The sequence below is a fragment of the Dysidea avara genome, chromosome 1, assembly GCF_963678975.1.
Source record: "Dysidea avara chromosome 1, odDysAvar1.4, whole genome shotgun sequence".
Lineage (NCBI taxonomy): Eukaryota > Metazoa > Porifera > Demospongiae > Dictyoceratida > Dysideidae > Dysidea > Dysidea avara.
Genome location: NC_089272.1, coordinates 51,161,658 through 51,177,203, shown reverse-complemented (window position 1 = coordinate 51,177,203; position 15,546 = coordinate 51,161,658). Strand labels below are relative to the sequence as shown.

The 15,546-nt window shown below is 35.7% G+C and overlaps 2 protein-coding genes across 2 annotated transcripts in view; one reads left to right on the top strand and one right to left on the bottom strand.

Moving 5' to 3' along the window:
- Positions 1-15,546, top strand: part of LOC136268200 (uncharacterized) — a 356,730-nt gene that overhangs the window by 117,323 nt on the left and 223,861 nt on the right. The window lies entirely within an intron of this gene.
- LOC136247349 (uncharacterized) overlaps positions 1-15,546 on the bottom strand; it is a 147,491-nt gene that overhangs the window by 70,658 nt on the left and 61,287 nt on the right. The window contains exons 6-9 of the mRNA XM_066038968.1: positions 9,316-9,681; positions 5,335-5,655; positions 3,633-3,770; positions 587-943 (exon numbers count right to left, since the gene is read on the bottom strand). Of these exons, the coding sequence (XP_065895040.1) occupies positions 587-943; positions 3,633-3,770; positions 5,335-5,655; positions 9,316-9,681 (1,182 nt within the window). The remainder of the gene's footprint in view (positions 1-586; positions 944-3,632; positions 3,771-5,334; positions 5,656-9,315; positions 9,682-15,546) is intronic.

Sequence of the window (15,546 nt, the reverse complement as noted above, 5' to 3'; positions counted from 1 at the left end):
GTGATCTCTATTCCCATGCTTTACTTTTAAAAATTATTCTTACATTAGTTCATTATGTGTTTGTATAGCATAATTTTGTGATAGCTATGCAAGTCATGAATATAATCAAAAAGTATAAGAAACATTCAGAATTTAATATACACAATGTAGTCCTGAAATAAAAAGTACCAAAACAAGATGGATACAGGAGTAGCTATGTGGTAAATAATGTCCAATTACTGTTAAAAATAAGTTTCAAAATTAATAATCATACTCTGCATTTCAACCTTCACAGCACAGTACTTCTTATTGGTGTGCAATAATTCGACAACACATGCTAGCTACTCTTGAATTCAGCTTGTTTCAGTATTTGTTTTTATTGTGGTAGAACATTGTCTATTTTATAATTCCCACTTTATTCTTACACTTGAACTTCACTTTACTTGTAGTATAATAAACTTGACACTCAATATTCATTCAATGCTACAGTGTAGGTTTTCACTGCTACACACAAACAAGTTTTCATTGACTTATAGGATGTTGTATGTAAATTTAATATATAATTATTCATTCGTGTACGGATAAATAAGATAACAAAATCACTTACGCCTTTCATACAGAATGACATCTGCTAAATGTGTATGGCTACCTTCCGCACAGTGATGTGCAGTAGCCACCAGTTGAAACTGATACTTGATTATATTATCATCAGGATTTAAGGGCTTTTCAAGTGTGATAGACCATGTAGGTTCATAATCACCATCTGACGAAGCATTAGTAGTCACCAACAATTTTCCATTAAAGTTGAAATTCGGTGAGTGTGGCACATTTGCATCGACTTCTAGTGATTGACAAAGTTGGAAAAACACTTGTATTTTAAATACAACAGTTCCAATAGGTGAATGAACATCAATGTCAAATTCATATTGCGTAGCATTGAAGACTGAGATGTAAGATGGAGGAACTGCAATAGAGAAAAACAAACAGATGGAATGTTTATTCTGAAGATATAGATGCACACTTAATAGTGATTATAACACGTTGATTGATGTGTCAACACCCCTAGGGCAGTGTGCACTAAATGGGTTTGTAGAATATTAGGTTCAATAGATAACAATAATAACAACAACAACAATCCAAACATACCATAGCTGTATAGCCTAACTAAGTACACTAGTAGGACCAAGCTAGCTATTAGCAAGAATGGACCTATACAACAACCCAACAATATTCAACTACAATAAAGAAGTAACGAAACCTAAGAATGAATGAATACAATGTGTAGTCTCTTAAATACTACAAAAACCACATGTGTGCATTATGTCACTCTTCATTACATCATTTAAATATACCAAAGGGTTTGATCAGTGTACATCTTGAGGGTAACCACCCCTTAAGATTGATCATATTATGTGCACACATACAGATACACATCAAGACTACATTATATTTCCAGCTATTTATACGCACTAAACTTTCATGTACTACACCTAGTGACGGAGGTTCAGTTGTGATCAGTGTTTGCTGTATATGAACACTTTTTGTGTACGAATTAATGTTTCATTTGTAGCTATTGATATGTATGAATGTTTTGATGAATGTTAACTTGTTACAAATGGATGTCATGATGGACATGGCGCACTACGTGGCACCTTATACACCAGTGTAAATGTTAATCACTACTTCATCATTTTTAATCACAACATTCAGTGTTTTATTACCACAATACACTTTTAAGTTATTATCGTTATCACTGTTTTCCTATAAGCATCTGTGTGTATGTGCAATATCCTTGCTTACTTATCTAATCTGGTCATTCACCCTGTGTGTCACACATAAAAGTGACCCGGTCTGTGAAAAGAGGTCTTATATAGTCTTACCAGTTTTCTTAAGGTTGTCTTATCATAACTCCTGGTCTACTAAAGCTATCACCTTGTAATTACACCTACAATTAATGCTATGTTAGGAGTGTGAAGGATCAAATTGTAGGCTTGTACCTTATTCACAGGTTATGGATTGTCATGTGTATGCAATTGAAAAGGCTATATTACACTCCTTTTCGCACACTGAGTCACAAATAGTGCTTTTGTAGATTCATTACTATCAAGATATTGTGCTATGAATGAATCACATTATTGTATATGACAGAGTCTAGTATGGGTCACTCATGGTAATGTCATGTACGTATTACCTAAATGGTTATTGTATTCAGTCAGTCAGCTCATACCATGCTAGGTGCAATATCCAAGGAGTTACGATTTTGTCATGGGTACAGGATAAATTTAGTATGGGAATAACTAGAAAATTTGTGTGTACATATGCTGGTTATCATATTAATGCCTTTTGGTGATTAGAAACACAACAGATTTACAGCTACAAATTTATAAAGCAAAAATTAGCCAGCAAGTGTAAAATTGTGGGATTGAGATATTCCAATAGGAGCAGTCATCTCGGGTTAAAAAGTGCACAAAAAAAGTTTTCAAAAATAACACCTGAATCCTTAACCACCAAACCACTGCTATCTTGGCTGATAAATTCGTTTAGTTTCTGCTTTAAATTTATGACCAATAATTCTAATCTAAATCTGCTTATATGTAAAAATAAAAATTTATGATTTCATTTACACTGTAGACCTAGCTACGAATGGAAGTTTTAGAGTAGAAATTTCTATGTATGTTCTTTAGAAATCCTCAAAAATGTGTACTCAATGACAATAATTGCAGTAAAGGATGCAATAGATCTCTACCAATGGAAGTTCTAGATTAATTCCACATAATTATTATGTTCTATTGTAGAAGTCCTCAAAAATGTGCAGTCTATTAGAGTGTTAAAATAATATTATATGGCAGTAATGCATACAACAGATCTACCAGTGGAAGCTCTAGAACATTCTATGTATGTTCAATTGGAAGTCCCCAAAATGCACAATCTATTATAGTATTAGAAAAGCATGCAGTAGATCTGCCGTTGGAAGTTACAGATCATTCTATGCATGTTCTACGAGAAGTCCTCAGAAATGTGGAGATTACAATAATGTTACCAAAATTACTATTGAAGTAAAGCATGTAATGCAATACAATTACAAGTTTGTATTCATTAATCAACATTGTGAATGTGTAGATGAACCTCAAAGTCAGCCATAGGCTGGTTTGGAAACTTATAAACTACAAGAAGTAAAATCCACTTAAAAACAGCTAAGCAGTGAAAAAATGGTGCAGCCTAATAATGCCTGGGTGAAAAAAAGTGGTGAAATGAAACGTGGTTGCCAGGAAATTGCTCCAATGATATTTAATGCCAATACATTCTAATAATGGCATGCCGGTACTGTTAAAATTGCTAGCATTAACATCACTGCAGCCATTTCTTGGCCACCACCTTTGATTTCACAGCCTTTTCACCATGGCATTTAAAGGCTGCACCACTATTTACAGCTTCCCTATTTTTGAGTGGATGCATACAAAAGCAGAATGAAAGTACTTTAAGGTATAATTTTTTTATTATGAGAACTAATAATGTGATCATCTCTATAACTATGTACAACTTATAATTATCTTCCTGTGAAATACTTCAGTCAGTGCATAATTTTTTAAGAAGTTGACTTTCTAGCACTTTCAGCTCTCATTGACATTAAAAGTAACAGAATATTGACTTACTTGATACACAGGCCCTCAAACGATCAGTGGTCACAGTTTCAACACTTCCAGTAACTGCTCCTACTGTTCCTGATGGACATGTCTCTACGCATTTTCTACTAGTAGGATCAAAGTACCATGGATATTGTGAACATCCATCTATGCAATATCATAAACAATAATAAAAAGGTGATCGAATTTGACGAAACAAAGTTTTCCACAAAAAATGGCTTAGAAGTACAGTACCATAAATAAATGTAGCAGTATTCCATTGGGTTCTGTATACGCAGAATATTTGTTGTAATTAGGTACTTTGCTGCAACGCCACATAATTAGAATTTATTAATATAGATAAGTTGAGTTGTTGTAGTATTCTTTTTCAAATTTGCCATCTATAAAATATTTTGTAACTGTATTTATTTTGCTATATATGCACCGCTCAGGAAACTTACCACAACTACACCAATTTCAACCAGTAACCAACTACAGAATGTGTTACAGTATAATACTCTCAATAGCACCTTGACATATTGTGAATACGTCAAGCAATTAGCCAACAGAATTAGTACTTGGCAAAAATCTGTAATACTAATTTGATTGGCTACAATAGTATCATGTGATTCTGTTGGAAACACATGTCCGATGTGACAAGTAGTGTTACCATAGTGACATATGCCCTATGGCATATCAACAATATGGTTGCTTAGCAATGGTTGGTAAGGCAAATGTCACTTTGGTGTCATAGGTACGGTTGCTAGGCAACAGTTGCTAAGTGTAGTTAGCATTTTGCTGTGGTTTTTTTTTACTTTTGTGCTGCTTAGTAATGGTTGCTATGGTTGTTGAATTAATTTATAATAGGACAGATGACTGGTATTCGGGATTAATAGTTCTTGCATTGTATTATAAATCAGAAGGAAATACTGCTCGGCTTCACCTCGCACTATTTTACCCCTTCCTGTTTACAATGCTCGCACTATTGATCCCGAATACCACAGATAACTGTCCTATTACATACACTACTAATGCAGAGAAATATCTTGTTTGAGTTATAGTTTGTGTATATGTGACTGGGCCTGCGAAAACAGGGCATGTGGGCACAAACTACACCCCATCACTCTACAGGTCATATCACAGTACTGGAAAAGTATATTTCCATTCTGTAACTTGCATCATGATGCCAATTAAATGCTTACTAAGAGTTGAAAATTGCAATGCCATAGCATAATGGTACAAAAAGTTATGAGTGATGAAAGTGTGAAAAAGTAAGCAAAAATCATGTGCCCACATGCCCTATTATCGCAGGCCCGGTCACATATTGTTTGCTTACTGTAACACATTCTTTCAGGCAAAGACTCAAAGCTGGTCTTAATTTGCTCCTTCAGGTGAATATGTTAGACACTATACTACAGTTTTGGTAGGTTTAACTGGGTGTAAATAAAATTCTTAAATACAGGATTATTACATTGAGGGCCCCTATTCTCTACTCTTTGCCATGGGTAGAAATCTGTACATGGATGTATTTATCCCTATGAACTTGGGAGAGAACGAGTGAGAATGGCCTCTTACAAAATACCTGGCAACCTCATGGAAAAGTGAACTCAATTAACGAGAGAAAAAAATATTTTTAACAATAGTAGCTAGTAAGCATTGTGAATATTAACATTGTAACCCTTCGTATGGCTAGAGTCTTCGGATGCTTTAACATAGTTTACAAAAAGCTTACCAGTGATATCCATACAAGCTACTCCAGCGCCAAAGCACTCAATAGACGTGTCTGATGTTAAACACTCAAGTATAGTTAACTCATATCCTCTACATGACCACTGAACAGGAAGTATGAATGGATCACCCTGTACATAGTTATCTGTCCTTGTTTGTGTTAAAGCACCTTGATATCCAAGCTGTCTGCAGACCACATTGCTTTCAATGATACCCCAGTCTACAAAGGGACTATTACAAACTGCTCTCCATGTACTGTTGTACCAAATCTCAACAAGACCATCAGATGGTACAGTTCCACCAACCAAACGAATATCTCCTTGCTCTTTATGAAACAAACGAAGCAGTAATCATATGTTTACCACATATCACAACAAGTATTTTACCAGACATCACTTGGCTGTTAATGCCGTGGTATTAAATTAGTATACTGTTGAGTACTGTAGTTGAACAAAAAATTAATGGTTTTTGAACAGCATAAAATATTTCAAAAGCTACTAGAGTGAGATCAAAGAGAAATCATTGTTTACTTTATTTTTGTTAAGCATATTTGAGGCGTGACATGTGCTTTATTGTCCAAAGTGTAATTAATTGTCTCACCAACTGTACTTAACAGTTTCAGTTATGCTAGTATAGGTTCTGAGAGCTACTATCAACAACCTGGGTGGTGACCACCCAATACAACAGACAAACGACAGATTCTGAAGTTTGGCATCAATTAAGTTCGGTGAATCAGATTGCAAAGCAAGTTGGCTGATGAAAGTTTGGCAAAATTATTACCCAGCCAATAGTTAGCAATATTAATTAATTGGTGAATAAAAGTTTGGTGAAATTCCTTGATTCACCAGATTCTCCAAACTTAAGTCATGTGAAACTTATGCTGTTCACAGTATTACTGAAGAAATAGTCAGGAACTCAAGGAGTTTAGACTGCCAGCTATATCATGCACCTGAACAAGCAATTATATCATGTGTCACTGTGTGATCAATGTAACAAATTTACAAGCTGCTATGCTGGTGTGCACTTATGATGTAGTTGACTTCTATTGTTTCATGTATGGACTTCCATCTGCTTAGGAACAATCAGTTACCATAAAAAAACAAATTCCTTGCTTACTCTGTATGAAATCATCCTGCTATATGCACCTATCATACATAATAATTACAAATTGACAACACATATAACATTTGTGCTTTACCTTTAAGCAAATTATGGGGTATTGGAAAACCTACCTTTTGAGCACTCGCTAAAATTTTGGGAAAGCTCAATTTCATTATTTCTTTTAATTTCTTTTGCACATATGGATAAAGTAACTATTCAACCTTCTTTGTCTGTAAAGTTCCACACCCATAGCTTTGGATACAGTGTATATGTATGATTATACCAGAGCATGTAGTAATTTCATACACATGGGATACCAATTAACTTACAAATTGGGTGATTAGTCCAGGTAATGGAATGGCTAAACTCAACCTTTGTATTTGACAGTCAGAGAAAAAGGTACCATTTCACATGTAAAATTTGACTTATTGTTTGACCTTTAAAACTTAATAACACCTTTTAACCCTTTTATATACCCTGAAATTTCATGACTAAAAGCTACATTATCTGGCTGCAATATGACACAAATAGCAAGTAAGGAGTCAAATAGGCTAGAGTCAACTGTTATAATAAATGGTTGCCGACATATAAAAATTTGTGAAAAATGCACCTTTTCACAAAACTGTTACATAATATTATTTAGATGGTACCAGGAATTATCTGTCAACAGAGTAATTTGTCACCATTTGTCACCCTTAATCATTCACAAAATTCAATAACTTACTATAAAAGTTAATCGGTAATGTATTAGACAGTAAATTGACCATATCTCTGCAATCCTACATACAAGATGTCAAGCTGAAATTTGACACAAGATCAACACCCTGTACTTTATTTTAGTTACAAAACAGAAAACTGAACAATGCCGAAAAGGTAGGTTTTCCAAAATTGGATTACAATTGGAATTAGTGTTTAAACCTCCTTTCTTTGTTTTCAGTTACATAGTTATGTGTAAGTTACAAATATTTTGGACTTCAATCTTTGTATATACCTGCAATTATTGATATTAATACCTACAGTCACAATCTTAGCTTCTGATTGAACTGCTACAAAGCCAGCAATGACAACTACTACTATAGAATGTTTCGTATGTGTATTAAGATGTTTGGCTGTGATTAACAGTGTGATCATTGTAAACAGGAATGAACAAAAGTTGGTTGTGAGGTATTTGGGATTAACAGTGTGATTATTGTAAACAGGAAGGAATGGTGTCAGTGACATAACTAAACCAGGGTATGGGCCCGGTTGTTAGCAATTAAGTCACGCCCACGATATTAGCAATAGAGTAGTAGAAAAAGCCAAACAATCGATCGAGATCTTGACAGCAGCACACAGTTTTGGCAGCAAAACAGCTATAATATTACCTTTTGTTTTTTGTGAAATCACTTCAAACTCACCTCTAGAAATAATTATCATTTCAATAATACAATTATTTTAATAGCTTTACTTGTGAATATGACTTCAACTTATTACACTGGGCCCTGGCACTGTCTAGTTACACCAATGAATAGTGTGACTGTTTCCTTTCTGTTGACAAAATGCAAGAACTATTAATCCCAGATACCAAACTTAAGCCAGCCATCAATGGTTTGTCAAAAACTCAACGAAAAACCAGCAAACAAAATGATACAGACAGGCATCAGAATGGTTACTAAGCAACAGAAATCCAAAATAACATCCGCAAAAGTTGATCACATTTAGCAACCATTGCCTAGTAATTGTTGCTATTGCCTAAAGTGATATGTACATGTACCTTAGCAATGGATTCCCAGCATCTATCCTTATGGTAACACCAGAATCGTGGTAACACCAGAAATCGATTCGGAAATGTAGAAATACGTCACACTATTTTAGCCAACAAGAAAAGAATTACACAATTTTGTTAAATACCTTGACAAGAAAGTGCAATACAAGCAAGTGTATTTCTAATTCTAGCTATTCACTGATCATTTGACGCATTGCAACATGTTCACTTGTTAGATTAGCAGATATTCTTATCAGTCTGTAAAACCAGGATTACACATTTTAGCCAAGTGTTGCAGCTATTAAAATTTTGTCTAGCTGTTCATTGCACAGTACATTACCGCAGAAAGAGAAGATATCCTACACTTAGTCTAACCAATTATGAGGTCAGCACTATAGGGAGAATCAACTTGATAAAAGCAATATAGCTACACGCACTTAAATGACAATTTTGTAGCTGAACACCTTCTTGAATTGTAAAACTTTATTTCCAATCAGTTCAGCATTCAACTGAATTCATACAACCGCATAACCATACCAATTGTAAATCTAAGGTTAGTTTAAGTGCTAGGAACTAAGCATTAAAATTTATCAGCACTGGTATATATTGGCTATTCTAGGCATGGGGTACAGCACAAAATGCTGCAACTGTTGTATGACTGTACCATAAGCCAGAATTTTAGGGGGGTCTGGGGGTGCAACCCCAATAGCTGCAGGATTTTTGCAAGTAATATGCTTTAAAATGGCTTAAAATAATAACATGAAAAATGCTAAAACTAACATGCCAAATGAATGCCACAACTTTCCCCCAAGATTTTTGAAAACTATATTTTTCATAAGGGGAGCCTGTGCCCCACAGGCCCCCTGTAGAATTATCTATGTGGACATAGCACAGTAGCAACACTCTCAATCTTGTAAGTAAGCACCGTTAGTTAATTAATTTAATCCATACAACATGTGATCAGTAATCATATTTAATTTACTGCAACAGGAGCTTACCACCAATAATGACAGAAAGCTTCCCCTGTGCTATAAACAAGCTTCATTGTTGATTTTTGCTGCAACTCAGAGACATTCATTATCTGATTTGCACATACAGTAATACTGTATGCATGAATGAAGGTAAGCTAATATCACTTACGTCTTTCATAGAGGATTACATCTGCTACATCTATAGTTATAAAATTAGTTAAATCATTATTGGCAGCCAGTTTTTCCAGTAACTGAAATTGATGCTTGGTTATATTATCATCAGGATTCAAGGGCTCTTCAATTGTGACAGACCATGTAGGTAAACCATCTATATGATCAATGAGATGATAGTACACCGATCTGCTTCCATTAAAGGAGAAGTTCTGTGACTCTGGGCCACTAAACGTGACCTCGAGATCAAAATCCATATAAAGAAGTATTTGTATTTCAAACACAACTGTACCAATGGGTGAATAAACATCAACATCAAATTCATATTGTGTAGCATTGAGCACTGGAAAAGACCCTTGGGGAACTACAATAGAGGAAAACAAGTTGATGGTGTATTACATCTGAAAAATTAGACTACTGATTAATAGTAAACAAATAATTATGTTATTAATGAAATATAAAGCATATTATTGTGCAATGTTTTTAAAATGCATTGTAAGGGGCTTCTATAAAACAAATTTTGATTTTCAGAATTCTTTCTTTGTTTATTGTATCAGTCAGAGATTAACAAACCATTTTAATTTGAATCGTTTGCTACTTTGATAGCCTTGGAGTAAGGTTTTTACTAGCAAAGCACATTGTAAAAGCATTACCCAGCTTTCTCAAAACACACCATACCTACTTTTCAAACCAGCAAAATATTTAGGAAGTATACCCGGTCCAATGTCACCCACTCCCATACCACTCTAACTCTTTATATAAAGGATGCTTTTAGCCGTCAAAATTTTGCTCATGTGGGTGTGTACATATATAAGACATCAGGGGTGGATCCAGGGGGGTTCAAAGGGTTCCATGGAACCCCCCTTTTTGGCAGTGACTTGATGAGCTGCTGATAAGTTTCTCTTAAATACACTACAACCAAAATCAGTTTATTAGTCAAAGAACCACTTATAACAAGTTTTATATGACAAAACAATTATTTTACCTCTATATTACTTGAAACTGCTGCTCAGCACTTTTACACATGATGAGCGTCTCTAAAAAGAATTATAGCATTAGTGATCCACTGTTACCTTTAAAGGATTCAGCTGCATTTAAAAGGCCTAAGTGGTAGCATTTAATGGTGAAACTGCTGGAGAATGAGTATTTATGTTGACTTGGTAGCTAGATAAGAGCTTCCATCAACATGCTCTGATAGTGGAACCCTCCTTTTTAGAAGTCTGGATCCACCCCTGGACATGGTTGGTGTCTCAAAATTATCGTTGTTTTGCAGTATCATGTTAAATCTTCTCCTTATCATTTAAATTTAACATACAGTACCTAGTACACTAGTAAGTACTCCAACTCTGACTCATATTGACAGAGAGATAATTTGCCATTATTCTGTATGTAGTAGGGATCTTATGCCAATTCATTCATTAAATATCATGGAAATTATTTATGAAAAGTACCTTCATGGAGTAATAGAATCAAGACACACGGTAGTGTGTCGTGCGGCCCAAGAAGCCGGCGTGCCACCCGTGAGTATATTAACAGGAAGAAAGAAAGCGCAATTTTCACACCTATGTAGCTCTGTGATCCCTTATCCGATTGGAACCAAATTTGCTAGAGAGGTGCCGGCCAGTAAGGGGAGTGTACACACCAAATTTGAAGACAATCGCTCCAGCCATTTCCGAGATACGAGCGAACAAACTTTCGTTTTAATTTCTTCGTTTTTTTTTCTTCTACTTCTTCATTTCGCACACTTCGCAAAATCCGCCAGAAAACACGAATGCGTGCTCGGATCGGACTGAAATTTGGCACACTTAAAGGGCTCATTAAGGCGAATCTGTGAACCAACTTTGGTAGGAATCCGATAAACAGTCATGGAGTTATGACCGATTATTTGCGTAAAATAAGGTCGAAGGTCTGTCACTACTACAGGGTAAACTCCTTTGAGGAATCAGTTGAAAATTGCTATGTAGATGGAGCAACCATCGTAGGAGTGCCTTGTTGTGGTTTGAAAGGAATCGGGATAAAAACCACGGAGATATGACACAAAACCCGACCTGTGTCAAAATTACGCGATCGATTTTTATGAATAAAAAACTATTAGTTTTCGTGTCTATCAGGCAAACCGCTTAGCGCAATGAGCTGAAAATCAGTATGTAGCTGGAATAATCATCATAGAAATTCGTTGCAGTAGTACAGAAAAATCGGGATACAAACCACCGAGTTATGATTCGAAAGGCAACTACGTATAGCAAATGCGAGATCGAGATACTCTAATAGAACAGTCACCCTAATAAAGCATTCAGCTGCATTTATAATTTACTCAATTATATTACATTGTAAATTATTCAGTAGGGAATTCAGTTACAAACAAGTCACCCTGTAGTCAGATCAGCCAGAAGAAGGTACCTAATAGAGAGTTCAGCTACAAAGAAACCATCATGTAGAGTTCAGCTCAAATAAATTGCCCTGTAGAGAGATCAGCTAGAAGAAGTTACCTTGTAGAGTGTTCAGTTACAAAGAAACAATCATGCAAAGTGTTCAGCTACATACAAATCACCCAATAGAAAGTTCCGCTATGAACAGATCACACTGTAGAGAGTTCAGTTAGAAACAAGTCATGTTGTAGAGAGATCAGCTAGAAGAAGTAACCTTGTAGAGAGTTCAGCTACAAAGAAACCACTATGCAAGAGAGTTCAGCTGCAAAAAAATCACCTGTAGAGAGTTCAGCAGGAACAAGTCACCCTGTACAGAGATCAGCTAGAAACAAGTCACCCTGTAGAGAATTCAGCTACAAACAAATCACCCTGTAGAAAGATCAGCTAGAAGAAGTCACATTGTAGAGAGTTCAGCTACAAAGAAACTACCGTGTAGAGAGTTTAGCTGCAAACAAATCCCCTATAGAGAGTTCAGCTAGAAACAAGTCACCCTGTAGAGAGATCAGCTAGAAACAAGTCACCCTGTAGAGAGTTCAGCTAGAAGAAGTCACATTGTAGAGAGTTCAGCTACAAAGAATCTACCATGTAGAGAGTTCAGCTGCAAACAAATCACCCTGTAGAAAGATCAGCTAGAAGAAGTTACCTTGTAGGGAGTTCAGCTACGAACAGATCACCCTGTAGAGAGTTCAGCTACAAACAAATCACACTGTAGAGAGTTCAGCTACAAACAAATCACACTGTAGAGAGTTCAGCTACAAACAAATCGCCCTGTAGAAAGATCAGCTAGAAGAAGTTACCTTGTAGGGAGTTCAGCTACGAACAGATCACCCTGTATGGAGTTCAGCTACAAACAAATCACACTGTAGAGAGTTCAGTTACAAAGAAACCACAATGTAGAGAGTTCAGCTGCAAAAAAATCAATCACTCTGTAGAGAGTTCAGCTAGAAAAAGTCACCTTGTAGAGAGTTCAGCTGCAAATAAATCACCCTGTAGAGAATTCAGCTACAAACAAATCACCCTGTAGAAAGATCAGCTAGAAGAAGTCACATTGTAGAGAGTTCAGCTACAAAGAAACCACCATGTAGAGAGTTCAGCTGCAAAAAAATCACCTGTAGAGAGTTCAGCTGCAAACAAATCACCCAGTAGAAAGTTCAGCTATGAACAGATCACCCTGTTGAGAGTTCAGTTAGAAACAAGTCATCCTGTAGAGAGACCACCTAGAAGTATCACCTTGTAGAGAGTTCAGCTACAAACAAATCACCTGTAGAGAGTTCAGCTACAAACAAATCACCCTGTAGAGAGATCAGCTAGAAGAAGTCACCTTGTAGAGAGTTCAGCTACAAACAAATCACTCTGTAGAGAGTTCAGCTACAAAGAAATCATCATGTAGAGAGTTCAGCTGCAAACAAATCATCCTGTAGAGAGTTCAGCTATGAAAAGATCACCCTGTAGAGAGTTCAGCTAGAAGAAGTCACTTTTTAGAGAGTTCAGCAACAAAGCAACCACCATGTAGAGAGTTCAGCTGCAAACACGTCACCCTGTAGAGAATTCAGCTACAAACAAATCGCCCTGTAGAGAGACCAGCTAGAAACAAGTCACCCTGTAGACAGATCAGCTAGAAGAAGTTACCTTGTAGAGAGTTCATCAACTGCAAACAAATCACCCTGTAGAGAATTCAACTACAAACAGATAACCCTGCAGAGAGTTCAGCTAGAGTCAAGTCATCCTGTAGAGAGAATCCTGTAAAGAGTTCATCTACATACAAGCAGGTCACCCTGTAGAGAGTTCAGCTACATTTCAAGTCACCCAGTAGAGAGATCAGTTGCAAATTATCCTGTGGGGATTAATTGACATGTAATAAATATATGCTCTCTTTTTATATTATGAACTCTTGATATATGCATTATATATATAATTTGTACATTTACTGATAAAATCAGAATGAGTTAAAGTATTTATAAAATCTGCTTCATCTTTTTCTTTTTCCTGTGGTAAAGAAAAATATTTAGGTTAAAAAACCCCAAAGCTGGCCTATGGCCAGCTTTGGGGTATACAAATACAAAAGGAAGTGAAATCTAATCAAAAACAGCCAAGCTGTAAAAAAAGGAGTGCGGCCCTTGAAAAGGCTATGGTGAAAATAGATGTGAAATCCAAGGTGGCGGCCAAGAAATGGCTGTGATGGTAGGTTAATGTTAAAAATTTTAATAACGACAATTCAGGTGAATTTTGTGCCAATTGACCAAGCGGCACCAAATTCACCTGAATTGTTGCTATTAAAATTTTTACCATTAACCTACCATCACAGCCATTTCTTGGCCGTCACCTTTGATTTCACATCTTTTTTCACCATAGCCTTTTCAAGGGCCGCACTCCTGTTTTTACAGCTTGGCTGTTTTTGATTAGATAGTAGTTATCTTAAACTTAGCTATATATAACAAGATAGTTTCTAGCCAGGTAACATAGCTATAACATCCCTATAACAAGAAAGTTTCTCAGAAGTATTAAAGTTGACATTCAGAAATCTTCATAATGAATTTTAGAGGCTAAACAACACATTGTAAAACATTCCTTCAACTTACATGACAACAACAAAGACACATGTAGCATGTATTGTGCCTTTTGAGATTTCAATGAACATCTCTTGTTTTTCCCACAGAAATTTATTACAGGTTCGATCAATATACCTCTCCACAGGTTGGGTTATTATGTATAGCTGAACACTCTGTTAGAGTGACACATTTAAATTTATTGCATTTTATACTCACATCATCACTTGATTACAGCTAATTACTCTACTACGGTGTATGTAACTTTAAACGTAGCTAAACAATAACAAGGTGATCGCACTATTGGAGCACTTTAATCTTACATTGGATATGCCTAGTTGATTATATTTGAAATTATATTCAGCAGTTTTAACTGATAGGTTCTTCTCCCTTGAAAAATGTACCAATTGTCAGCTCTCTCTCTTCAAAAGTTTGTCTAGTTTTATAAGCAATAACATTTTAAACTCTATGAACCTAGATGAAGCAGATGACACACATGGTTGGCTTGTTGAGTGTTGTTATGTGCAGACATTTATCTCAAAAACTTGCAGAGTTCAAACTTGTCACTTTTCACAGAGATCAGAGTTCAGAGGCATATCCAGGAATATTACAATGGGATTTCTAACCCACAATCGATTATAATAGTACTCTAATTATAGCGTAATTGAATTATTATTGCTGCTGTGAGGGATAGTGAGACTCACAGCAAAAGACTTAGGGTATATTGTATTTGTACTCTCTAGTAATAATTTTAGTAATAGTACACTTATTGAGGCAGGTTAGTTTATAAATTAGTTGGCTGTCAAGAAATCCCCTCTCTATGCCCTTGGTGTTCATCACTTTGGAGATCTGCACCACCACAGCCAGCTGCTGAAACCATGTATTTTAGCTACAGTTGAATTGCAAAACAATGTAAACATAGCAGCCTAGCCTATAATTTTGAAGAATATAGGCTGAACCAAAACACTACCTGAAATATCTAGCTAAAGCTGAATCCAAACCTTAGCTTAAACGTACATGCACTTTTACTTGTATGAAATGAATGTCTTCTCATTACAAAACTCCATGCCTATATCTTTCAAAGCACACATGAAAATAATAGTAATAATTTGAAAAGGAGATGCGCTCCAGAGTTAGCAGGAATATAGTATGCCTCACGGAATTACGCTCTAAAATTACTTATGTTATTCTAAATTTCTCCAAAAATTATCAGTATGCTCTAACTATATATTCCAAAAATGTGTTCATAATTCT